The sequence below is a fragment of the Canis lupus genome, chromosome 22 (genome assembly GCF_011100685.1).
Source record: "Canis lupus familiaris isolate Mischka breed German Shepherd chromosome 22, alternate assembly UU_Cfam_GSD_1.0, whole genome shotgun sequence".
Classification (NCBI taxonomy): domain Eukaryota; kingdom Metazoa; phylum Chordata; class Mammalia; order Carnivora; family Canidae; genus Canis; species Canis lupus.
This window is the reverse complement of record NC_049243.1, coordinates 29,674,219-29,700,478: the sequence shown is the minus strand read 5'-3', so window position 1 is coordinate 29,700,478 and position 26,260 is coordinate 29,674,219. Positions and strand designations below refer to the sequence as shown.

The 26,260-nt window shown below is 37.3% G+C and overlaps 1 protein-coding gene across 20 annotated transcripts in view; it reads right to left on the bottom strand.

Annotated features, from left to right (window-relative positions):
- The window catches only part of LMO7 (LIM domain 7), a 197,361-nt gene that overhangs the window by 10,171 nt on the left and 160,930 nt on the right, over window positions 1-26,260 (bottom strand). For 11 of the 20 annotated variants that reach the window (XM_038569762.1, XM_038569766.1, XM_038569769.1 and 8 more), the window contains 15 exons: window positions 25,882-26,024; window positions 24,140-24,572; window positions 22,162-22,470; window positions 13,147-13,261; window positions 11,911-12,072; window positions 10,942-11,129; window positions 9,944-10,004; window positions 8,171-8,227; window positions 7,979-8,020; window positions 6,246-6,271; window positions 5,860-5,964; window positions 5,172-5,264; window positions 4,431-4,768; window positions 3,514-3,579; window positions 1,425-1,477 (listed from right to left, as the gene is read on the bottom strand). In XM_038569762.1, coding sequence (XP_038425690.1) covers window positions 1,425-1,477; window positions 3,514-3,579; window positions 4,431-4,768; window positions 5,172-5,264; window positions 5,860-5,964; window positions 6,246-6,271; window positions 7,979-8,020; window positions 8,171-8,227; window positions 9,944-10,004; window positions 10,942-11,129; window positions 11,911-12,072; window positions 13,147-13,261; window positions 22,162-22,470; window positions 24,140-24,572; window positions 25,882-26,024 — 2,191 coding nt within the window. Of the gene's footprint in view, window positions 1-1,424; window positions 1,478-3,513; window positions 3,580-4,430; window positions 4,769-5,171; window positions 5,265-5,859; window positions 5,965-6,245; window positions 6,272-6,300; window positions 7,097-7,978; window positions 8,021-8,170; window positions 8,228-9,943; window positions 10,005-10,941; window positions 11,130-11,910; window positions 12,073-13,146; window positions 13,262-22,161; window positions 22,471-24,139; window positions 24,573-25,881; window positions 26,025-26,260 lie in introns of those variants that run through there. The other 9 variants (XM_038569772.1, XM_038569771.1, XM_038569774.1 and 6 more) reach the window with 5 other exon arrangements.

The following is a 26,260-nucleotide window of genomic DNA, read 5'->3' as shown; positions in this document are numbered from 1 at the left end:
TTTCACACTCCAAATTTATTGCCATCATTAATTTTTCAAAATTCATGGTGCATCTCTGCCTTAGTTCATCTTCCAGCAAGCAGTAAAATGAGGCTAAAGTTTTCTCATACCCACATATGTTTGCCTTTGTGGGTGCACACTGTATCAATTTGGTCATATGTTAAATTAAACATTTTCTATTTTAAAAGTACCTTATTGGCATAACCAAGTTTTTCAATGAAATATTTCATAAGTTCTACTGTCAGCTATTCAGGAACTTATAGTTAGTAGAGGAAAGAAAATACATATTGAAGAGTAAAGTTACTTAAAGTTTGATTTTAATGGTAGCTAGGGACAAATTCAGGGGGAAAAGAAACCTAGAAATCCAAATAAGTAAGACCAGAGGAATCAGATCAGAAGGCATCTGATAAACTGGCAACTGGGAAAGAGAAAACTTCTGGTTTTAGTTAAGAGTCCCTAACAGGAAAAACAGAAAAACAGCTGGAAATTTAAACTAGAACCAGAAAATAGAAGCTCCTAAGTGTTGAGAGGGAGTGATCATAGAACCTAATAGAAACTAATTTCTACAAGCTTTAACCAGAGGTTACAAACTAGCTGCCACCAGACCATTTAGGCCTATAGATGTGGTGTTTGGTTTACAGATGGTTTTAAATTTTGTTCTCAGCACATAAAAGATAACATGAAAATTTCCATTTTTTTTTAAACTTCTCTTTTACAACAGAAATGTTGGCTTTGCATTCTCCCACATAGCAGGGGCAGGCTTGCTCTCTCCCATGTGGCTATCCACTAAGTGGCATGTCCACCAAATTCACCCCAAACCTATCTGGACTTTCATTCATTTATAAAACTGACCAGCACCCTGCTTGCCCAAAACCTGGTATGCAAACCCTGCATGAAATGATGCTTTCTGCTTAGTGTTTTTTTTTTCCTACTTATATAATTTCAGTTACAAGCGTTTCTAAAAATACACTTAATACTAACAATATAGGGTTCCAAATCATTTTTGCCTAGTTAGCAAAATCATTATCATTTTGAACTTTTGGACATCTTGGCACTTCAATGTACAATTTCAAGTTTACAACAATTTTTAAGTCCCCTGGTATTCTGCAGGAAACTTTTCTGTCCCATTTTCTTGCCTGCAAGATGAAATCTATACAAAACTATCAATAACACTGAAAAATTTCCACTTGTTTCACTAGCTATTTAAAACCATTTTAATCTCCCAGTACTCCCTCCATTAGAAAGTAAAGCCAAAATAAGCAAAAGATAGTTTTGTTTTTATACACAAATGCTAAAAATATTTGGTATTTTAATTATGTAATCTTAATGAATCTGAAATATATTGACTTTAAAAATACTGATCATAGCATGTGATAGCATAAACAACTGTGCTAAAGAAGTTGGAAAAAAAAAATCACATTTACCATTTTTATTTGCAGGGTAACCATCCAGTTCGGTAGTGGATCTGGATTTATTCCTACAACACAAAACACAACATATTATAGATATCTCGTTAAGAATATATTTTTTACATTTATGATGTAAGAACACCAAAAAGATTGCTTTTCAAAGCAATTGATTTATTTCCTATATCTGCTGAAAGCCACGTTTATCTTCTTAATAAGGAATTTTTCATGTTGTACAATGTAGCAGAAAACAGTGACATCTCTCAATGAGAGACAAGCACGTAAAGAACATGTGAAGATCCTCTCCAGTCTGTAGGATGATTAACCTTATGACCAATTTGTATGCTTTGATTCCCTTCCAGACCTCGATCATACAGGCTATACCAAGCATCTGTCATCAGATTATGTAACATCATACTGTCTCTTCCTTCTTACTGCCCAAGGGTCAAGAAATCAACTTTTTGGGCACTAGGGCACTTATTCCAGAAACAGCCACTGACCAAATGCAATCTTTGCAGTGCAAAGAAGTACTCAAGCATATTGGCATAGGCAACCTCTGAAAATACCTGATTTTGTAATGGCAACATTTAGGTTTCTGTATCAACCCAAGCTGGTCTCATTCTCACTTTACTAAGCCCAATAACATCAAATAATAATGGCAATAATGAATAATATACATTATCACATATATATTACATATGTATATGCACACAATACATATGTACATGTATACAACATACAATAAAGTGCAATACATAATAACGTGTCACAACTGCTAGCAACTTTCATGAATGGTTTCATTTGTATTAACATAGAAAATACTATTATTACAAGATATCCAGCCACACCCCTTAATGCCTCTAAAGCAGGCTGTACCACAACTGCCTAGCAGTGTTCTATGTTTTCCAGGATTTGTTGAGTTTTCCTCTCTGCAATATAATTATTTTCTCCAGGTTATAAGCTACATAAATAAAGATCATTTAAATACATAAATAAATTAAAGGCATATTTTTAAAAGAGAGATACACATTTTAATGATTCACGGTTACCCAGAAACCTTCATTATAAAATAAGAACATCCATCACTAAAACTTTTTCTACCTTAAGGTCAGCCCAATACTCCCTATCTACTTAGAGTCCTACTCAGTCTTCCTGATTGCCTATAGAGATGAGTCTTTCCATATCTCTAAGGTAAACTTCCTAAAGAAGAAATGTCAGCTCTGGAAACACCAATTGGGCATACACTGGATGTTTACAGATAGAGTCTCTTCAGAAGTCCTTAGGGATTCAAAACTGTAAAGCATTTTAAAAATGACTTTAAAACATTAAATTTATGTCTCAGCAAATTTTAAGATGTATCTAACATTTCCTGGAATTGACCAGTAGTTCTAATTAAACTAAGAGAAGGCCACAATTCTCATTTCAGATGTCCACACGTTACTTCATTTTGGGTAAGCTTATGCCATTACTTATAACCTCTTTAAAATAAAAATTAAGGTGGTTGCACAAAATAAACACAATTCTACCCTATGTCTATTCCCCTTGCGTTGTGGCATCTCCCATGAAGAGGTAGAGCTTTTCTCTGTTCTGTGAACTTGGGCCGGCCTGTGACTTCACTTTAGGTAGTAGAATGTGACAGAAGCATTGGCGTGCCAATTCAGTCAGAATGCAGACTGCAAGGTGCCTTGCACGCTTCCTCTCTTTAATTCTGTCTTCTCTGCTCTGTCACCATGTACATAAGACTGTACTGGCTTGCTAGATCTTGAAAGACACATGGCCTAGTTGTTCTCACTGTCCCAGCTGACAGCCAACTCCCTAAGGCAGAGCTGCCTAGTAAACTAGTAGATGTATGAAGAGCCCGATCAACTAAAAGGACTAAAAGGATCAGCCCAAAATACTTACACAAAGTCATGTCAAATCACTAAGTTTAAGGGTCACTGATTACATGGCAAAAGCTAGTCCATACAAGGATCAACCAGCAAGATCTCTTTATATCTCACAAAAGATCAAGAGCTAAAGTAGTTCTTACAAAACACCTAAAAAAGCCCTCAGATATTCATCTAAAGTCAATTATTTCAACCAAATTACAACAAAATGCCCTATATACCTGTCACTAGGAAGCAACCCTGAAGATTGTTCTTCTCTCTTTGGTATATCATAGGAATCAATAGGCCTAAAAGATAGAAAGAAGAGTTTGTGGTTAACATATTAGACTTTGATGCTCTTCCTCAGTTTGAGAAATTGCTATCAAAACAATGTTATCATAGCCTCTTGATCAGATGGTCTCTGGGCTGAAAACTAAACACACAGAAACATTTTAATCAATGACTGCAGAAAGCAGACCTCCTAATATCAATAGACATTAGCAATTCATTCATCCCACAAATGTAATACTGAGTGCCTGCTACCATTCTAGGGCTGGGCTATAGAAGCAAACAAAACAAAAAGAGTATGAAATGTCGGGCAGTAAGGCCACAGACAAATACATAACATTAAACATGATACAGCATATGGGGAAAAGGCACATACTTTAGATGAAGTCTTCTGGAAAGTCTGGAAAGGGGACCTTTGAGCAGAAACTTAAAAGAAAATGAGTAAGACCAACATAGAGGTGAAGGAAGATCTTTCCAAGCACAGGGACCAAAAAATGCTGAAGTTCAGGGACAGAATGCATCAGACATTTTCAAGGAAGAAAGAGGCCAGTGTGGTGGGAACTGACAGAGGGAGGGGAAGAGCAGTAGGAAGCCAAATAGACCACGGGGTCAAGATCCAGCTCATGTGAGCCTCCTAGGTCACGACGAGGACCTGGGTGGTATTCTAATGTGACAGGAAGCCATGTGAACTGCTGTGAGCAGGCACGTAAGGCGACAGGATCAGGTATCCAATGTAAAGGGTTCCCCTTGGGCTGCTTGTGTCCAAAATGGATGGCAGGGACCAACTAGGAGTCTCTGATGGGGGGGAGTGGGTCGAGCTAAGTGAAGCCCACATAGCAACATCCCAGTGCCCTTTGGCTGGAGGACAGACCTTCTGTACTGGTATATTTTGACTGTGGTTTCCCTCTCTCTTTCTGCCTGGGGCTTCTGCTCCTGGGCCTCCTCTTGACGCCGACGCCGCTCCTGCTCTTCTTGATCCTGTTGCTCCTTCAGTTTCCTCTCTCTCTCCAGGGCGAGCTGCTCCTGCAGCCTCTTTCTTTGGTCCTCCTCCTCATCCTCCTTCTGCTGTGGTCTCCTCTCCTCTTCTCCTGCTCGGGTGCCTTCCCGGTCTGATGACTTGGAACCCTCGCCCCAGGCGGTTTCCCAGGTGGCAACTGCGGGCTCCCGAGTGGGCCGGGAAAGGCTGTGTGAGCTCAGGACCATCCGTTCCTACGTGACCAGGGAGAGAAAGAAACCATCCGAATCTGTGCATTTCTGTAATTTCATTTATTCATATCCAGCTTTAGAGACTGAATGTGGCCAGCCTGGAATTCCACTTGAAATGATGTCAAACATTTTACCGCCTGCAGAGCCACACGTGGGTGACAGAAATATAACCAAAAAGAGAAAGAGGCAGTTAGGGTCCATGAATAGAACCATTTAATGATACAGCGGAGGAACTAAGAAAAAGGTTGAAACATCAGAGCAAAATTCCGACAAATCAGAGCTCACTGTATTTTTCAAAAAGCTTATATAAGTGAATATGCGGCAAAAGCCAGGTGAGATATCATATCTTCTGTTTTTCGGCTAATTTCACCAAGACAGAATAGAACACAGCATGTTCCTAGACTACCTCGTTCAAGTACTTGTAGTTCTCTCTTTCAGCTTCCTGCTGAGCCCTCTGCCACTCTTCCCTGAGTTTCTCCTGCTCACGTTGATATTTCTCCTATAAGAAGAGAAAACATTAGTTAATTAGGTAATTCACAGAGTAATGATATTAAATAGAATCTTTTTCACCAGTATTTTTGCTAGCTCTACCCTTCACTTCAACCTTTAAATTTGGTGATACTATTTTAACCAATCAGACTTTCATCCCTAAAGTACAAAAGAGCTTTTATCAAATTAAATTGCATAGATACTCAGAATTAAATAGATAGCCCCCCTTTACCACAGGTGTAATTGATTAACGCCCCTTGCAAACTGCAAGAGGGACTGAGTTTCTCTGCAATGGACTGAGCACACAGCTCAGGGGGTGTAAGCCCTTACAATCCATATACCTGTCACACATAAGAAAATCCACAAAAACTATAGTGCTGCATTCTAAAAAATACACAGGTAAATGATTATTTTAAAAGGAAGACTCGGAAAGCTTCAAAATAGGAATGTCATGAATACAAAAATGTACTGCCTCTCAAAAGATTTGTTAATTATGAGTTATTAGCTTTTATTTTTCTTTTTCTTAATTTGCTTCTCAGCACCAGTTGACGCTGCCCGGGGAAAGCCAGCCTCGTTCCTGTGGGTCCCAAATTGTCTGGCTCTACCTGCAGCAGGCGGTCCTGCTCCCTCTGCCATCTCTCCTGCCGCCTGCGCTCCTCCTCTTGATCCCACGCCCAGCGGCTTGGGGTACTGAGCGTCGGAACGGGAAGCTAACCAGTGAGAAGGGAAGATGCACAAACAAAGGAAGGACATATCACTTCATTAAGTCATCTACTGAAGCACTTTCGCTGACACGAGTTATTCATCCCATCCTTGGCCTAAGCAGCACCAGAGATTTCGCTTTTTGTTTCTCAAGGGGTCTTTTCAACTTGGAAAGACTCCCCCTTGATAAATTCTCATGCAACCGAAAATAAGTGCTGCTAGTATGTGCTAATTCAGTCCCACCAAGGTCCCACCTTATTTATTCCAGAAACAAATGAATGTGACTTACATCAGGAACCACAGAATCCGAGCTTCCTGTGTTGTAGCATGTGGAAAAGGAAGAAAAAAACATGTAAGTCTTTTCATTTCTAGGAGATCATTCTTTTCAGAAAGTCACTTTAGCTGTTTCTATGCCAGTATACTAAATGATATCAATATTTTGGTTTTTCTTAATATTTTGTTTTAAACCACAGCAATATATATCTCAGTTTCTCTCTTCAATTCCAGCTGTTTATTACTCATCTTCCAAAGTCAAAATCATTTAAACAGAGAGAGAGAGAGAGAGAGAGAAACTATGGATGCCGAAGTTCCACCCTAGCCCTTGGCACTAGAGCTGGACCAATGGTATATTCTGAAGAGGTTGCAGGGTTCTTCCATGAACAGACCAGCTGGTATGTCACAACTGAGCCCCAGAGGGGGAAAATAAGATTTCAAATGTTATAACATCTAACAAATCCAAATTTCTACTTGTCACTATTCAATTATAATGTGACAGCTCCATATCACATTTTCCAGATCCCCTTGCTGAGGAGTGACTTTTCATAAATACGACACCACAAAAACATGTTCAAGAATTCCTTCCCTTCCCTCTCCTTGAAGAGGGAAGCACAAATATTCATACTTCATGTGTAAACTTAAGGGCTTAATACTATTCTTTTTATTCTTGGTGGGGGAGCTACATGCATATGTGTCTATATGTAGAATGAGAATAATTAGAAAGCAAATTCCATGAAATGTACTATCATACAGCACTTTTTAATTTTCCTTAAACCTCAGCTGTCAAATAAACTATTCACTTACACATTCTTTTTTAAAGAAAACTGCTCTGAGACTTAGGAAAATATTCTTCCCTAAAATAGCCTGTTGAAGAAAAGTGAGTGAAAATTAGAACAGAGAAAGAAAGCAGTTGTCTTATTTTAGCCAGTTTAAGCTAGGAGTATCATACTGTTTTAATTAAATTACCATAGAAAAACAGGAATTCAACAAAAATATCAAAAGCACTAAGGATACTGACACAAATAGACTTTGCACATGCATAGCTGGTGAGTCTATTCATGGTCAAAAAGAAACCTTAATTCACCAAAGAAAGACTAGTAGATTTCTTAAAAAAAAAAAAAAAAAAAATCTATGAGTCCAGTAAACATAAAGCAAATGTGTAAAGGTTTTTGGTAATCTTAAAAGTAAGAAACAATAACATTTAGACACCAACAGCACAGGCATCTCTGTGCCATTGCATCTCAAATGTTGGATATTACTTTTAAGTTCTTGATAGCACAGCACAGCTCGGACTGCATTCATGAGACAGGACATTAGACAGATGTGAAGGAGGGAAGAGATGCCACATGCACAGCACATAAGACAGCACAGCCCAACTACACCAACACAGGGCATCTCCAAATGCACGTGTTCAGAAGTGCAATTGAAATTTACATTTAATTTATTTCAGCGTCAACAGGGCAGTCCTATTAACACTCCAAAGCCCTCGTTCCAACAGCAATAAACAACTCTGCTCTTTATTAAGAGCATTTTCCCATAACCAAAGTTAGAGTTTTTAAAAGTTTGACAATTATATGTTGGTGTAATCCAATATTATGCGATCTGTAGGAAGCAGTAAGGCATAAGTGAAGTCCCTCGCTTCTTACTGTTACCCAGTGGAAAGAAGTGTGTGTTTAACAGCATCTCAATTTTTTTTTTAGAAAAAAAAATTCAGAGGTATACAAAAGACACACAAAGACCCATTACCACAGAGGTAGACCCATGAACTGTAAGAAAAGCCTGATGACCCTAGGAAAAGAATGGAAATGGTTATGTTGCTTGGTCATAATGATAGCCAAACTGAAAAGGCTTAGTGCCCAGCACCAAAGACTACTAGGACAGAGTGAAGAATGCCAACAATTCCATGAAAGTGAATGAATTGTTATCTTGGTAGTTTACCTTGTTCAAAAAATTGTGATCGCCTTTTTAAGTTTTTCAAAGAAATAGGTTCAGAGGCTAGTTGAAAAATACAAAAAAAAAATATATCAATACCATGTCATTCATTTTAATCTCTCACCACTGGAAAACTAAATAGTATTTGACACACCTTTCTAGTCTGTAGCATTAGTTGTAAAAGGACAAAACTGACAGCCATGGAAGATATGGATTATTCCAATGTACAAAGACATATATTTTTAGTAGTCTATACTACATCCAAATTAGTAATGAAACTAATTATTTTATTAATAAATTCTAGCAGATAGCATCATAGTTTCATAGAAGCCAGAATACTTCTGTGCTAGATCACACAGCTTTAGGGAAATGGAAACTAAAATGTTTTGCTTAGGTTAATCAATCCAAAATCTAGAAGTCCAAGGAGAATTGTTTATAACTAAAAGTTTTTGCAGTGCTAAGTAAAAAATGAACTGAAAAATAATGAGGAAGAAAATAAATTAACACCCAGAGAAAAATAAAAGCAAATGCCCAAATTAAAATATTCTTCTATCTCTAAAGTATTTTGCCTTAGTTTTAACATCTTACAGCCACTAACTTTAAGCAAATAGAGTTCAGTTAGATAGATAGGAAGGAAGGAAGGAAGGAAGGAAGGAAGGAAGGAAGGAAGGAAGGAAGGAAGGAAGGAAATGGAAGGAAATTCTTCTGGCCTCTACAGTCACAAGGTTATGGCACATGATTATTACACTTCAGTTTATTCATAAAATGTAAATGCAGCTATTGCTTGATACTAGTTGGTGCTTACTTGTCTAAAGAAAACCCTCAAATGACAGGCCTGCAATAGTCGTATCACTAATGATGAGTTAGGTGTCTTATCATAAGGTTTGCTTTGCCTGAGTCACTGGCAGAACAGAACCAGGATGTCTTGGATTTAACATTGTGAATCAAAAATAAGTCAGGTTTGTTTTAAAAAACTGCGTTGATAAAGAATGCAATATCAATTCAAATGTAGTCAGTTATAACTATCAGAAATTAAATGCCAAAATAAATCATCAATTTGGCTTGGCTGATGTTATTAGGTAAATGCAGAAGCAAAGCTATCAAACTGCTATGAAAACCCAGCCCGATGGGAGTCTAGTTTCATGGTAGAAGGAGTTTTGTCTCCTTTGGTCTCTTTCTCTGCCTTGTGGACCAGATCTTTCTTATTTATTTTATATGCCTAAGGAGAAGCACGTAGCATGTGGCAACAATTATTTTATGGGCATACAGGAGGAGGGAGAGAGTGATAACCCCATACTATAAGGCCTCCCCCTATATTACCCCTGCTTTTTCATTACAAATGGGTCCTTTTGCCAACAACTATTATTGCCATTTCTCTATTAAGGTTAGCTGTCTGCAAACTTGTCCCTTTCACAATAAAGGGGAAAGGGAAACCTCATTCATCGTTTCAGATTTAACTAAGATTCTCTTTGCCAACATACCAGAGCAAGAAGGCTAATGGCCTCAGGAAAACCAGTCTTTTTTATTTGACTTAGACACACAGGCACTCACAGCTCCTGGACATGTTGCCAAAGCTTTGTTTGCAGTTCCTGAACTATTCAAACCCTGGAACTGAATGCCCTTCCACCTGGCTGCAATTGGATCTGAGTGCTAACCTTTGAGTTTCAACTTGCAGTGGGATCAGTTTTTCTTTGACTCATTGATATTAATTTTTATAATAGCAGAACTTGAATGCTGTGAATTTTACATTACAAACATAATTATAATGATGATGTTTACCTTTCGATTCAAAAGTATTACTTTCATCACGGATCCCATTAATTTCCTTAGATTCAGTATTCTGGAAAGGATAAAATGCCAGTTAACAACATTCCCTCCAATTGGACTTTGGGTTTAAATAATGCATTTCCCATTACTGAAAATATATTATCAAGATGAGTTTATAGGATATCAATGTATTCCTTATAGGTTTTTACATAAATAGAAAAATTTTTGATTATTTTTTAATATTTGTAAAGGATTAATGATCATCTATCTATAAGCATGGATCATTTTAAGTTCAGTCATTAACGTTCCAAGAAACATGTTTTGCCAAATACTTAGTTGACTTAACTTACAAGCCACACAAGCATATAGGATTCTTCAGCATTTAAATTTTTCTTACATAATGTAGTAAGATTTTCTTATTAAAAGACTATCTTAGGATAACAGCAATTCTATCTAGGGAGTCAATATAAACATTTGAAATATTAAAATTAATTTAATACTTAGAGAAACTTCTACATTGTAATTATTTTTAATCAATTAATGTAATTGAGTATCTCTTAACCACACGTCTACCCAAATTCATCTATACAATTCATCTACAACAGAACTAAAAATGCTTCATGAGTTTTTAAAATAAGTATAGTAATTGTGTGCAATTTACCCATCAAGACTAAAGAAACCATAGAAAGGTTACAGTGCATAATTTTACATTATTACTACTTCAGATCCACAAAGATCTGAGAAATGGGTATAATGATGAAGACTGGTATGAAATACCTATAGAATACCACTATGTGATCTTTTGATTTTACCATTATATAACTATTATTCTATAAATGAGTACTGCTTTAGGAATGTCAAAAATACATTTTATTCTCATTACTATAAATTACCTTATTCAACCAAATGTTTTTAAAGTAGTATCAAAATTGCTCAAATTCTCTCCCTCCTACACACGTTGCCTATATTTTGCTCTAAACAAATATTCTCACACTTCTCAAAATACTTACAGAATGCTGGAGGCTTTCTGAGAAATCAGTCGTTATTGACAGACTTGAAGATTTATCAGAATTGTAAATTCCAGAAGTTGTATCAATCCACTTTGTTTCAGGTGAACCTATAATTTTGGTAGCCATACTGGTGAGATTGAGGGTTTTATGACGTATAAATGGCAGGGAAGGTTGGTCTTTGCCCCAGTCTGATTGGCACATGATGATCAAGAAATGAGTACACGTAAATGTTGAAGTGGAAAGAACAAAGTTACTGAATGCACATACACAAAATGTATAAGACATACGTTCAAAATGTAGAAGACATACAAACAAATCAGGTAGTATGTGAAAGAAGTGAAGAGTGCAGTGTTTTGACCAACAGATCACCTTCCAAAAACAAGAGTTAGATGATGTTAATAATGAAAATGCTAGCAAATTCACTGACTCTTTCTGTAAACCAGAACTGCATATGTTATTTTGATATCATAATTTGGCAGGTAGGGGGAGGATTAATGCCCTTCCCCATCTAACTTCAACAACTAAGAACCACAGTAATGGAATTATACTGAAAGTTCCTTGAGTATGACAACAAGAATATGACCTGCCATGTTCTCCTTTAAACCAGTTAGTTACAGGGCTGTAGAGAAAGTAAAATCATAGTGTAATTCTCAATACTCAAAATTATTTTATGACTCCCAAATGCTGATGCAATTGCAAGAGCTTTCAGTTAATATCTGCATTCAAAGTCAATATAGTATGTCAATCAATCAATCATGTAGAATCAGTAAATTTGCTAGTGAAAAGTTTTCAGACAGAATAGTCAAGGAAGTATTGTTCAAGATTTTTGTCTCAGCATAACCACAAAACATCTCGGAGCCAAAAATGTTTTTTTAAATGAGAAAATAGTTATTGAAGCAAGCTGTTATAACCATTTGCCAAAGACCAGTTCCCAATTTAGAAAGGCAGACAGTGGTAAAACAAACTCACCAGACTTTCCATAGCGCCTGATATCCATTACTAGGTTTCCAGTTTCTTTAGCATTAGCCATGGTTGCCTCCCACTCTTTTGTGTCCTTATATGAAAACTTAGTGTTGTTAATAGCAATAATTTCATCATCTACCTGCAGCTGAGAAAATTCTGCTGGACTACCTATATAAAGCAAAATAAATTTAAAAATAACAAAAAATCCCAAACAAAAAAATCCACATTCTACTAGTCATTGCTTATTGAGAGAAAAAAATGACTTCTTAATCTCAACTAACCATTCTTATATTTTTCAGGAAGGGCAAAGTCATGAATTTAAGTTCTCAAATACTTGAGTATCCACAACAGACAAAGCACCAAAAGCATTTTTTATCCTATAGTACATATCTTCATTAACATGTAAAGGAGGAATCAGCTCATTTGTTCAATAAAATTTCTTTTTTACCTTCCTAAGAACAAAGAAGATTTTAAACTATTTTTAAATTTAAAAATATGAAATATATTGTACTTTAATTGAGCTTCCAAATCCAAATGCACTTTGGAATGGACAAAAAAAAAAAAAAAAAAAAAAGCCAGGCCACTTAAAACCACTGACAATTACCACTTACCATTATCTAATTAAACAGTTCTTTTGAAATTTCAAAAAAATAACCAGAGTTAGCATGCAATTTTAATAGCTAAAATGTGTAAATGAGGAACTCCTCTTAACTACAGTAGCTTTCATTTTAATTTTAGGCTCTGTGGTAATACTTTGCTCAGAGGTCCTGGGGACCGAGTTGCTAAAATCCTGGATCGGAGAGGGGCACTCCTTTTGTAAAAGTCCCAAAGCATCCTGAGATCTCCATGGGCAGCAGATATATTCGGATGCTCAGAAAACACCAGTTTATTATATAGCATTTGTATATCCACCACAAACACTGCCAATCATGGACAGTTCTTTCAGAAATTTCAGTTAAGCGTTATTTGGAAGCATTTCCAAATGTTAAACCTAAAATTTTGACCAATGAATTCTGTAAAGGTCACAAGATTAAGATTCTACAAAACTAAAATTAATTAATTAGGCAAGAAGAAACAGTATTAGGCTCAGGGAAGAGGATGCATCTCCTCAATTTACTACTGCATTTTTCACATGTGTCTTCTCCCTCCCCCTTTATCAAATAAACTAATTTCTGGAGGTTTTTTGAACAGCACAGGATAACAAGGAGAAGAAAGTTGAGTAGAGTTAAATCTATGATTTACCTGCTTCAACTGATGCAACGAAGATCCCAGAAAATGCCCATTTTACCGTAAACCCAAAGTCAAGACCGCTCCCAGGCGTCTGGTTTATGCTGATTCTCATATCACTGAACTGATCCTGAAAACAAACACGAAACGGTGGGATCAGGTGTCCCTGGCACCCGCATGGAGGAAAGTCTATCCATGAAAGAAGGGAGGCTATATGCAAGGTACACTTGAATTATTTCATGATAAACCAGAAGGGTTGTTAAACCCTTCACTCACATACATATCAATGAGTTTATTATTTTTCTGCTAAAATAAGGAAAACCTTCACATCAACAGATTTTTTTCTTAAATCACTTGGGCATTAATAAAGCTTGGGCATTTGCCCACCAAACAATTGGGTTTAATTTATAGACCATTTCTTATTATCCAGGAATGGAATGAGAAGGGGTATTGTGTATGCTGTTTAGTGGTACAAGCTTGCTATTAAATAAGCCCTAGAGATCGAATGCACAGTAGAGTGAATACACACAACAATGTATTAAAAAATCAAACTTGCTAAAAGACTATAACTTAATTATTCCAACCACTAAAAAGAAAGGATAATTATATAAGGTGATCAAAGTGCTAATTATCACTACAATGGCAATCATATTACAATATACATAAATGTGTCAAATTAACATATTGTACACCTTAAATTTACACAATGTTATTTATTTCATTTCAATACAATAGCATTTTTGGAAATGCAAAAAATATTTAAATCATTTGTAAAATGCCACCATACTTATTAAAAAGGTATCTCAGACATTTAACATATTTAGCCGAATAATTTGAAGGGGTTCATCAACACACGACACAGGTATCTCTAGAGCTCATCTAGGATGGGTACCATGCCCTAAGGGGTACCTGAATTCTGACAAGGCACTGTTGCCCCATTGCCACATGAAGATCTAGAGCTGCCACACAAGCTGCAAAATGCAGAGCTATATCAACTCTGTGGAACCACAAGTCAGATGCCAAGAGGACCCCTACTGAGACACCCTGAGCAATAAGTCACAACTTCCTTGAAGTCACATCAGCCAACAACCCCAAGAACAGCAGCCTCCTGAACAACAGACAGGCCTCTACTTCCCCCTCCATCACTACACTACACAGCAACAAATTATCAGTTTCCCAGACTTGCAGCCATTTTCTAAAAAAAATGTTTTAAGTTTTAAAATATACAACATCTGTGAAAATTTCAATTGTCTTTCCTAATTTATGGGTCTTGTTTTGGGTAAATAGCAAACACGAATTTTAACTTGAAGTGCCCAGACTGGTTTCAGTCTTTGATTCAAAATAATTAAGAACTTAAACTTGCTGTTTAAAAGGGAAAAGTTCGGGATCCCTGGGTGGCGCAGCGGTTTAGCGCCTGCCTTTGGCCCAGGGCGTGATCCTGGAGACCCGGGATTGAATCCCACGTTGGGCTCCTGGTGCATGGGCCTGCTTCTCCCTCTGCCTATGTCTTCTGCCTCTCTCTCTGTGTGACTATCATAAATAAATAAAAATTAAAAAAAAAAAAAAGGGAAAAGTTCTTCCTAAAGCCACTTTATTTCCCAGAAAAAAGACCTACAAATTCTCCAGTTCAATGTGGCAGTTAAAACCGAACCTAAGGCCAGCTGGGCAATTTGTTATAGCTTTATGACGAAGTTTTTCCACACCTTTAAAACAAGTTTAAAATCTAAGTGACTAGTCTACAAAAAGCTGATACTACATAGAAAATAGAAAGAAGGCAGAGAAGGCATTGAACCAAGAACTTACTATATTTTGTAGACACAGAATATAACAATATTCACTTAAAAAAAACAATACTCACTTATTCATCTCTTCAACATACACTTACTGTGCATCTATTCTGCATAAGACACAGGGCTTAGTACTTGGGAAATAAAATTGGATTAGGCATGGTCCTTGCTCTCGAAAAATAATCACTGATTCTTCCAGAATTGAGTATGGAATTATTTTAAGAAAAATCTGTAGCTAATGATATAGAAAACTTTTCATCAGAAAGCTTGTAAAGTTTAAATACGGGAACCCTGATGCAGGTAGTGAAAACACATTAATAATCAGCCTGATGAACACCAGTCTCCAGAATAAAACTCGGCTATGAATAGAAAAAATTAGTGGTTAGTTCCTCTCCTTAACTGAAACTACCATACACATAAATTAGAGATGACTCAATGAAAATAAGTGGTCATCTTTGTTACACTTACCCCCTCCAAAAAAAAAAAAAAATCAACTTAAAGCCAAGTAAAGCACAGAATCTACTGTTATATAAGGACAGAGGATAAATGATGGGTTACATATGCAAGATACTAAATGATGTTTTTTATCTTGAATAAAAGGCAGGATGAAGTTTTAATAAATAGTCTCAAGCTACATAAAAGAATACTTTGTGGGAGACAACAAGTAAACATTATCCTTTTCTACAAAATATAGGATAAAAGAGAATGAGCTTATGCTATAGATGAAAGAGTCTCACAATTTTATTAGACCAGAAGAATGGTCTCACGAAAGGATATTCTTGCCTTGGAAATAAACCTCTACTTGACCATATTGTAACCACCTCCCTGAAACAGTTAAGGGGGACAGCCTCACGATGGCTATAGCCTGGCAGACTGTAGGTATGGGGATCCTTAGGATATATACAGGCAAAGGAGGGAAAAAAACCCCAGGAACAATTACAGATCCATTTCTGTCAAAAACCAGGTGATCTCAGGCATGTCGCTGAGTCTGGCAGGGTCTTATCTTTCATAATGACATTGATTTGCAAGGTTTTTGTTTTGCAAAACCCTATTTTCAAATGAAAATCTTATGTAGACCACCTCCCTCCCAAACCAGTACATAGGAGGGATTAGAGTGAAGAGCTATAATTTCAATTCCAGGCTATAATTTCAATGGCGTGGCCGGCCCATTATGGCAATCCCTCAGGCATCCTCTGGAATCCTAAATCCTTGAATTAGATGAGCCCATAGACTCTTTGCAGGGGAACATATCTATAATTATAGTCAAGCAGAAACTTCAACAGTGATTTTAGCTAGGATTTCCACTTCCTTGTTTTTCTCTGCAAGACACAGGCCATGTGAGTATTCTATAAGATCCATGCTTGTAGTTTTGGATCCATCCAAAGATCCATGCTTCAGAAGATGATGATGGGGGAATTGCTGCTTGAACTGGATAGAACCAAAAAATATAAATTTGGGGGGAAATCTAGATTCTTGGTGACTGATAAAGTAGTTCCAGTTGTCTATGCTAGAAAAAATAAGATATGGTTTTCAACATATCACCATTTAAAAATAATTTCCCTCAAATTAGATAGGATTTATACAAAAGTATATGTTGAAAGATCAGCTTTCTAGACAAAAACATCATCTATCCAGAGTAGCAATGACAAGAGTATTTTAGGACATCTGATGAATTATGAGTTTCCTATCACCAAAGATGAGAAATTATGAAAAACAGGGTCAATCTTACAAACTAACAGGTCAGAAAGCTGTTTTCTCCAAACTTTTTCAATTAGATAAACATGATGATGTAAGGGAAGCCTTTTGAAGTTGATAAAATACTAAACACAGATTTGGGCTCTACAGTCATAAGTAAAAGGAAATATATCAACTTTGATATTTATACACATGATTCCTTTGCATCATTTTTTCAGGGTGTGAGTGGGGGTAAGAACATAAGTGAGTGGCACTGGAGCCACTCGCTTTCACGAAAGGCACATTATCCCTACTGTCTCCACTTCTCCATTCCAGGAGGCAGGTGGTATTTCCTGTCCCATCACTTCACCCATTCCAAGTTTCTCTCTTTCTTACCAAATCCGTCTTCAGTCCCCCTCCCACTAGGCACGACCAACTATTCTTGCTTTCAGAAACCATCTTCTTTGTCACCCATTATGCCACCTTCTCCATCTTTTCCTCCATCTGTGTGGCCACCTCTCAGCTTCATTACCATGCTCCTCTGCTTACCCTTCTATTTTCACATTCTTGTTCCTGAGCCAGTCTTTCATCTTTTTTACTACAAGCTTTCCCAAATAACCTTTTCTCCTGTGTCTTCAGTTACTGTCTCAGGCCAATATACCCCAAATTAAATTCCCGATCTTCCTCCCAAAGTACTCTCCTCCACCTCTTGTTTCTCAAGTATTGGTCAGTTACTTCACTATCTGACCAGATGTTCAAGTTAGCAACATTAGGGCCTCTTCCTTCTTGTTTCCCCCCACAACACACACACACTGCACACGTGCATTTTGCCAAGTGCTCTCAAATCCTCAATCCATAAATCTATCCTGAATTATCCCATCCTTTCATTGCTCTTCAGGCTATCATCCTAGTTTAGACGGGAGACCATGGCCCAAACTATTGTGGCCACCTCCTAATTGGCTATCTTGCCCCCTCCTCCCTCCATCTTCTACACAGCTGCCAGAATTTTAGTCACAGAACATGCCAATTATTATTATTGCACCTGGTTTTAAAATCGCTGGTAGCTCCTTACTGCCTATCGGGTAGATTTCAAACTCTACATTTCAGAAATTCTAGATTTCTGATGCAGTGCTGATAAATTTCAATAGCTATATAGCTACCCTCAAAAACAATCTTAAGAATGATTTTATTTTTATGAAACAGAAGATATTTCCATCCTCATTGGCTCTAAAATTCTAGAGATATGGCAAAGTAAAGTCAACATTTGGGAACTTAACTACACATAAGGCAGTTCTCAAATTGGAGTTTGTCATATTTCCAAAAAAATTAGGGTCAGAGAAATTACAGTTGTGGTCTAAGCACTTAACCAGCTCAGGGCAAGTTATGTAACTCGAATCTCAAGTATTTCATTTGTAAAAGTGAGGATAATACTATCTACTTTGTAAGGTTATTGGGAGGATTCAGTGAAACACTTCAGAGGTGCCAAGGTACATGGCTGCTGCCCCTAATTACTTTCTATTCCACACGGAAACAATGTTACATATGATACATATGCTGGTTAAGCAGTTTCCAGGTCAACTAAAGAAAATCCTGCTTAACACTTGACATACCTAGCTCTAAAGCCAATAGAACTCAGCATTCAACGAATACTTTCAGATCCAGGCACTGTGCTCACAGCCATCAAAACAGGCTTGCTTCCTGCCCTCACAGACAGTAGGGTCTAGGGAAGGTGACAAGTACAGTGCATGGGAGGCAGCTATGATATGGTCACAGGCTTGGTGATTGAAAAGCAAACCTGTAAAAAGCTTCCTTCCTTCGATCTATATCATCTAGCTTCTGAGTACCATATGAAAAAATCTGGGGCAGAAGTTCTGAAATGTAGATTTGGATGGAGTTTGAGATAAGAGGCTCTGACAAGACATAAAAGGAAACAAAACCCTGTAGATGAAACCAATCAGGGGAGAAATGATCAAAGCCACTTCTGCAAAGCAGATGAAGAGGATGGATGAAGAGCTCTGAGGTCACCCTCAGGTTTGCCCAGGTAGCCTGGATCAGAAAAAGAGGCAGAAAAAGAAGCAGTATCACAGAGAAGTATGGGAGAAAAGGGAATCAGAAGGAATGAAACCCCACCTGGGCAATGGAGACAGGAACGAAATCTCTGTGAGCAAATTTTGAATGAGGTTATATTAATTTTTTTCCTGCATTAAGCCTTCCTTTCTTAATGGCATAAACCACCTTGTGACCACAATTCTGCGAGAGGCTCCTAACCAGTTTTTGGCCCCCAGACTTTGTTTCCTTAAAATAATTCCATATAATAGCACGGTGCTTAGTTCAATATGCCTTAATCTTAACACTCCCACATTAAAGAGCCTATAAGGACCTAAATTATCTGATGGATCAAGTTCATACTTCAGTTTGGTGATCAAGGCCTTGAATGCAATTCGAGTCCGTAAATACATACGTGCCAACTATGTGGAAAGGCTGTGGAGGGTAAAAAGAATACCAGCAAAGGAGAAATGATGAATATTTAACAGGAAAGAATCCAGCAAATGAAATTTTCTCACCTAGGGTGAAAAGTTCATTTCCAACTATAGGAAGAAGAGGTCTTGACTCACAAAGGAAGTGACCCTCCTGGGCTTTGAGAGAACAGGATGACTTCACAAGATGCACATGAATAAAATGAGTATTTTTTAACATGGGAACAATAAGAACAGGTATCTATGATGTGCTTAAGAAAGTGTACGATGTGTGTAAGAAAAAGCAAGCAGTGTTGTGAGGCGAGGTCACTTACTTCTAATTCTTTTCTTCACGACATAGTGCAGTACAGGTGACCTTGAGTCAGAGGGCCTGGTTACAAATCCTGACTCCAGCACTTAGTACTCTGCATGGCCTTGGACAAACAACAGAGCCACTCCATGCTTCAATTTCCATAGCAGCAAAACAGGGACCCAAGGGGCCCTGAGGACTAAGAAACAGCCCAAGAAGCCTGGTTGGCACACGGTAAACACTCAATAAACTGCTGTTTCAGCACCATAAAGGGAGCTTGGGACCAGCACTGAGGGGCCAGAGTGCTCCCCTGAGGGCTCTGAACGTCACCGAACAACCACGGAGTGCCACAGGAAGCTCCCGAGCAGAGCAGTGACCACATGCAGCCTGGCATCATGCAAGTCAGTCTAACACCAGCCTTGCTCAGAATGCACAGATGCATGTGACAATTCACAAAGCATTCACACTGATGGGGACAGGGCCTGAGAATTAGCCCTTCAGTGGTAGAAGCCAGGACAGAAAAGAACATCATGGGAGGTTCTGCAGGAGGAAGTGAAAGGATATAACCGACGAAAATGTGACTGAAGAAGGAGAGAGGAGACCTGAAGAACTCTTACAAAGCTGCCAAAACATCTAGATGTTCACCCACACACTATTTTTTATTTACCTAGTTTCTGAACACCTCGAATTAGAGAGTTGAGACAAATGTTTCGAAGAGTGTTACAAAAACAGCCTTGACTTACTCTCTCATGCATCCACAGCCCATCCCAAGGCAGTAAGCTCATTCTCAGTGATAAGAGTAGGTGGTGAGACCTGAGCTGCCTTCCTCATAGTGTAGGAGTGGACACACCAAGCAACCTAGAGATGGGCAAGTCACCGTATGCTATAGACATATGTTCAAGAATTCCAATCTACTCAGCAAAGCCTACTTTTGCTTGGTAGGATACCATTTCAAGTTTGGAGACAAAGAAGCATAAATCCATTAATGATGAAACCTGAAACCACGCCACGTTAATTCAGGTTCTCCTGAACTGCAATAAGCTGGAACATAGCCGCACACCACACTTAGCCTCTTTTTCTTAATCCACGGAAGTCAGCTACCACCCTGAGAGAGTTACTACCACCCACAATACATTAACAAGGCTGCTCTGTTGCGTTTGCTATTCAAAAGACACCTTGCTTCTGTTTTTATTATTCACCCACTGGTCCTTATGTTCTTCAAGTATACCACAGGCTATTGTTCTCATCCACTGAAACTCAGGATGCTAATTATATATTTCCAGTTCTTTAAAAATGAAGCAAAAAAATTTACAACTAATTATTTCAGCAGTCTGAATAAATATATTTTTATAATTAAAAAATTATATATAATTTTATATATTATATATAATATATATATTATGTTCTTTGTATGGAACAAAGAAACACACCCAAAAATAGGAAAGATTATCTCTAAAAGATGGGATTACCAATAGTTTTTATCATACATACTTTCCTGCATTCCCAAATTTTCCGAAGCACAAAGTACTTCATAATCAGAAAAACAAACAAAAAACTTAGACTTGTAAAGATTTTCTGGGGTAAACATGCCATATCAAATTATTGCACTTAGTTACTTCACTAATATAACTTAGGCCAAGTTATTTACTTGATGTTGTGTCTTGGAAGCACACATACTCTGGTGCCTTACCAGAGAATTGTGCAAGAGAACCACAAAAGTTCCTCCATGCTAAGGTGTTCATACAGAGATCAAACTGCTTTAAAAAGGTGTTTTTAGTTTCTATTTTTTTAAGAAACGCTTTCTGTTCTCTAGATAACAAATGACTTTCAGCTTACATAAAAAACATACTACTTTCATTACCTCGCATTCTCCTAAAAACCATCTATGGTGATTTTAAGTAAGAAACACTATAAATGCCCCCTCGTCATTCCTTATCTGATGGTATACGTTGTTTAGACTCAAATGTTAAGGAATGTAAGTATCATAATGTAACTAAGCCTCAATATTCCCATTAAGATACAAGAAATGGAACAAAATTGTAGACTTTATAAATCAGTATTAACAGTCATAAGAAGGTTAGGGAGTCTGGGAGGCTCAGCTAGTTAAGCATCTGATTTTTGGTTTCTGTTCAGGTCATGATCTCATGGGACATGGTATCGAGTCCTGTATAGGGCTCCCAGCTCCTCTGCCCCTCTCCCCACCTGCTTGCTCATGCACTCAATCTCTCTCTCTCTCTCTCTCTCTCTCTCAAATAAACCTTTAAAGAAACAAAAAAGTCATGAGAAGGTTAACATGATAGGAAAAGAAATGCCATCTCCTTAGAGGTCAACAACTAGCATGTGTACCAATTTCCCCTCACGGTCAGTTAAGTTAAGTTCCCTGAGAAGGGGCTTTTATTACTCACTTACCTGTTAGACTTGAATCTGTAACTTCCCAAGTGACCCCTACACCTGAACCAGGGACTGCTGACAACTAGAAGTATAAGGTACCAGTTGCTGAATTGAAGAGTAGAGAGAAAAAAAGTCAAGCCCTAAAGAGATGTGTCCAAAAAGTGTCCATACACACACACACACACACACACACACACACACACACACACACACACACACACATACATCACAAGGGTTATCTGGACCTACACACGTGAAGGTGGAAGAGGCCTACTTCTTCCAAGATGTTCTAAAAATGGAATGGAATATTGTTTTCCACATTATCAGCCCAGATAATAATGCTCAGAAGTTAAATCATGGTTTCCAGATTTAAATACTTAAGTTTCAGAATAGGCGGCCTTCCCAAATTCACCTGTGATCTTGAGACCTCCGTCTGTGGTGAGCTTCTCCCTTCTCCAAGCTCAGACACTAAATCAGGGCCAGATGATGAAGACAGTGTGGCTTTAGAAGTGGCAGCTTGGTCCTGGGAAAGTGATGAGAAGGAGGGTGTAGGAGAGGGCAGCCCCATCACACCTTCTCCCACCGCTGCTATCTCTGTCTCGCTGGACTTGCTGGAAGCAAGCTGGCTTGTGTCCGGTTTTTGCACAGAGGTGCTGACAAAGCTGTTCTGAGTTCTCTTATCATCTTCTACATCTCCATTATACCTCCAAGCATCATCCATCTAAAAAGCAAATGTCATTTTAAGCTTGGTATCCTTAGAATTTTTGTTTAAAAAATATATACATAAAATACTTTGAAACTATAAAGGTAACGTACCTCCCATAGCAACTATGGCTACAAGCCTGGAGCACATTCTTTCATGCTAACAGATAAGCATGTATGTAGTGGGAGGAAGATTTGCTTTTTACAAAATGTCGATATTATAAATAGATTTCAGAAACTTGCTTTACTCATTTACATCACTCTGAGAGGTTAACAGATCTCTAGTCTTTTTAATTGCTGAATGCTCCATAGTACAGACATCTATAATTTATTCATTGTTGTCTCAAGTTTTCAGTAACTTCCAAAAACACTACAACAAATACCCACATATTTTTATAATTGGAATACTGATTTTTAGAGATTCCCAAAAGTAGACTTGCTGGACCAAAGGATATTTTATATATAACAAATGTAATATTAAAACAATAAATGTAATGTATAAGTTTTATACATATTTATCTTCTCAAAAAAATTGTAGCAGTGTACTCCCAATGTAAGGTATAAGAATGGCTATTTCTCTGCATCCTTGCCAACAGACATTTTCAATGTTTTAAAACTTTGTCAATCTGATGTGTAAAAGCTGTACACCTCATTCTTGCTCTAATGATGTTGAACATGCTTCAGTATGTTTTATGTTATCAAACATTTGAACTCCCTCTTCCTTAAACAGGCTACTCATTTCTATAGCCATCATTTTACTGCTTATCTTTTTTCTTACCAATTTGTAGAAGCATGTTAAGTCCAAGTGATATTTCCCTATATCTAGAATTCATTTTACTAATATTTTTCTGAGTCTATACATTGCCTTTCGACTGTTAGTAATGAGTCATATACATTTGATTTTTTATACTGCCAAATCTATCTCTATTTACTTAATATAATGATTAGGACTTTCCTGGCTAGTTTAGGCAGGTTTTCCTTACCTTGAGCACTGTTTCAAGTTTTTTCTTAGATTGAGGATATTATATTGGCAGAGGTCAAAGGAATCTGAACAATGATCTTAACACTGTACTGCTTCCTCTTACATATTTAAAATTAATACACCCACTTTCAGGTATACAAGCACTGCTTCATTCTAAGGGTAAATGATTCTATTTTCTATATTCTTAAAAATCCCAATATAAGTAGAACCATGAGATATATTTTAATAACCCCATTCAAGCATATCAAGTTCTAATACAGCAGGTAATCAGAGAAAAATAGAAAGCTGTACATAAGGCACCTGAAAATATTTAGGTTAAACCACATGAAAGTGTGGTTTTGTAGGTCAAAAAGAACTACTAGCATCTTTATGTAGTTCAGCCTAATACTTTATAAAAGCTATATTTGAGAAAGTATAACATTAAAAAATACTCTGCCTTAGCAGCTTAATCATTCTTTAAAATGTATCAGCCTTACTTTCATTGAATTTAAAGTTTAATCAGTTCCACAGAGTTGTTATATTTGAAGCATTAAATAGCTATTGAATCTAAATTGGCTGCAACAAAATTGCCCTATACATAAATGATGCACATTCTCTACACCAAGTAGATGTAACTCAAACTTCTCTGCAAGTTCCCCAACATTTTGCTCTTGGGAACAGACTAAATGAACTGGGGACACTTTTTTTTTTTTTTTTTTTTTTTTACCGTGTAGGATCTTGGGAGTGATGAGATTCCCCTCGTCTGAGAGCCAAAAGGTCTCGGTGTGACCACAGATGTTAACCTGGCTGTATCGGTTTTCTGGTAACTTCTGGGGAGAGAGGCTGAAACTCGAGTCGACTGCATTCGTGTACTTGGTGAATGCTGAGAAGACAAAGAGTCTGGGAGTTGTTCTTCCATGGGGCTTTGAGAAGGTAGCTGAATGTCAGTGGTTACAGCGTCCTCTCTTTTCACAAAAGTTGTAGAATCTTGTTTAGGAATTTCTGTAGAATACATGGTTTCCTTCTCTTCTACTCTCTCACTCTGGTAACTTGCTTCTGACATAGTCAGTGTAGGAGAAAGCATCTCTTCATTCAACACATCATCATTAGAATGCAACCTCCTCCTCGATGTCACTGTGGACATTTGGTTTCGGGATTCCCTTAGCAGGAGAAGCACACCATAACCACAAAGTTACACATTTGACACAGAGGTGGAAAGACAGAGCAATACATAAGCTGGACTGAGAATAAAAAGACTACGTAACTGACTTCACATGAGAACTAGTGCAATATTAGCAGAATGTGAGGATAAATGCATATAATTTTTTTAGTTCTACGCTGAATGATTGTATGAGCTCACCTCTTGTTAAACAGGCTCTCGAGTCCTTTAGAGGGATTTTTATAAAGAAATGTTAATAAGAAAATGAGGATATTTTTACAAGGGATTATTCACAGTTTTACCTACCAGTTTATAAATCTTCCAAAATTAATGCACTATAAATATAACCAATTGTTTGACAATTAATTTGAACCTTCCAAAGAGATGGGTTCCTTTACAGGGTTGTGAGCTTTTCTTTCCTATTTACAATTTTAAATAATTTAGTAAAAATAAAAGACCACAAAAGACTCTGATTTCAGTTAAGATCAAGTTAGCACATGATTTCATACAGCTTGATAGAACTTGCATGGACAGTTATTACAGATTAAAGACACCTTTCATATTTATAGAGAAGTTCATGAAACATCCTCATCACTACCATTTAGCAGGGACTACCTCTTTTAAGTGAATGAAACTGTGTTTACCATTTGCTTCTAGGACACAAAAGAGCTTTGTTTAATTTCACCTGACAGCACATTTCCTTTTTGATATTATCCTTAAACCATATTTGCCTTCCTCCTAACCGATAAATATTCCAAGGTTTCTCACAGTAACGGCTCTACAAGAAAGTTTAAATTGGACCTTTATCCTGTCATAGTGCAATACCAAAAATAAACCCCTTACATTTATGTTTATATTGTCTTCCTTTAAAATAGATTTTAATCGCACCACTAAAACATGAAAAGGAACTTTGTATTTTACACAATTTAGATGAGTGGGTGCTGATTTTCTTTGGCCATTCCATTCCTAAATTCATTTTAAAAAGAGAAAAAGTTTATTTTCTGGAATGAAGACAGCCAACACCACCCTATACTGTACTTGAAGATACAATGTAAAAATCAAGAAATAATGCACATCTATATTAGGCACCCATTTCTTTTGTTAATCCAAGTCACTATTATAGCTTTATTATTTTGCTTTATTATAGCTTTATTATTTTGCTTTTTCATTGCAGAGCAAAATCCTGACCGTTTCATGCCTATCTGCTTATGGTTTAATATTGATATCTACTCCTATCATACTACCCTTACATAAAATATGGATTTCTAACACTGGTAACTACAATTGTGAGATGTATGCAGCTTTATTACCTGTCCTGCAGCATTTCCTTAAAGGTCTTAGAGCTTCTCTCGGACTTCTCAAGTGCCTGCTTTTCAATTTCTTCCCTCTCTTCTTTTTTCTTCTGCAGATCTGAAGTGTAGCTTTTTCGACGATCTTTCCATTTTGCAAGGTCCTGACAGAAGAAAATCACATCAGCACAGGCATACCTGAATTTCTCCACACCCTCTCTAGCAGCAAGAGAGTGCCAGAGTATCCCATTACATCGCTGAAACTATTCACTCCAACTTGATGCCAAGGTGCCCTAATTTTGCTTTTTATAGCTGGCGTTTCTGTACCAACCTTTATCTCATGTGTCTAAAAAACCTGACCTAGTAAGATAGACCCCATTACTGTTTTCCTGCCTCCCTG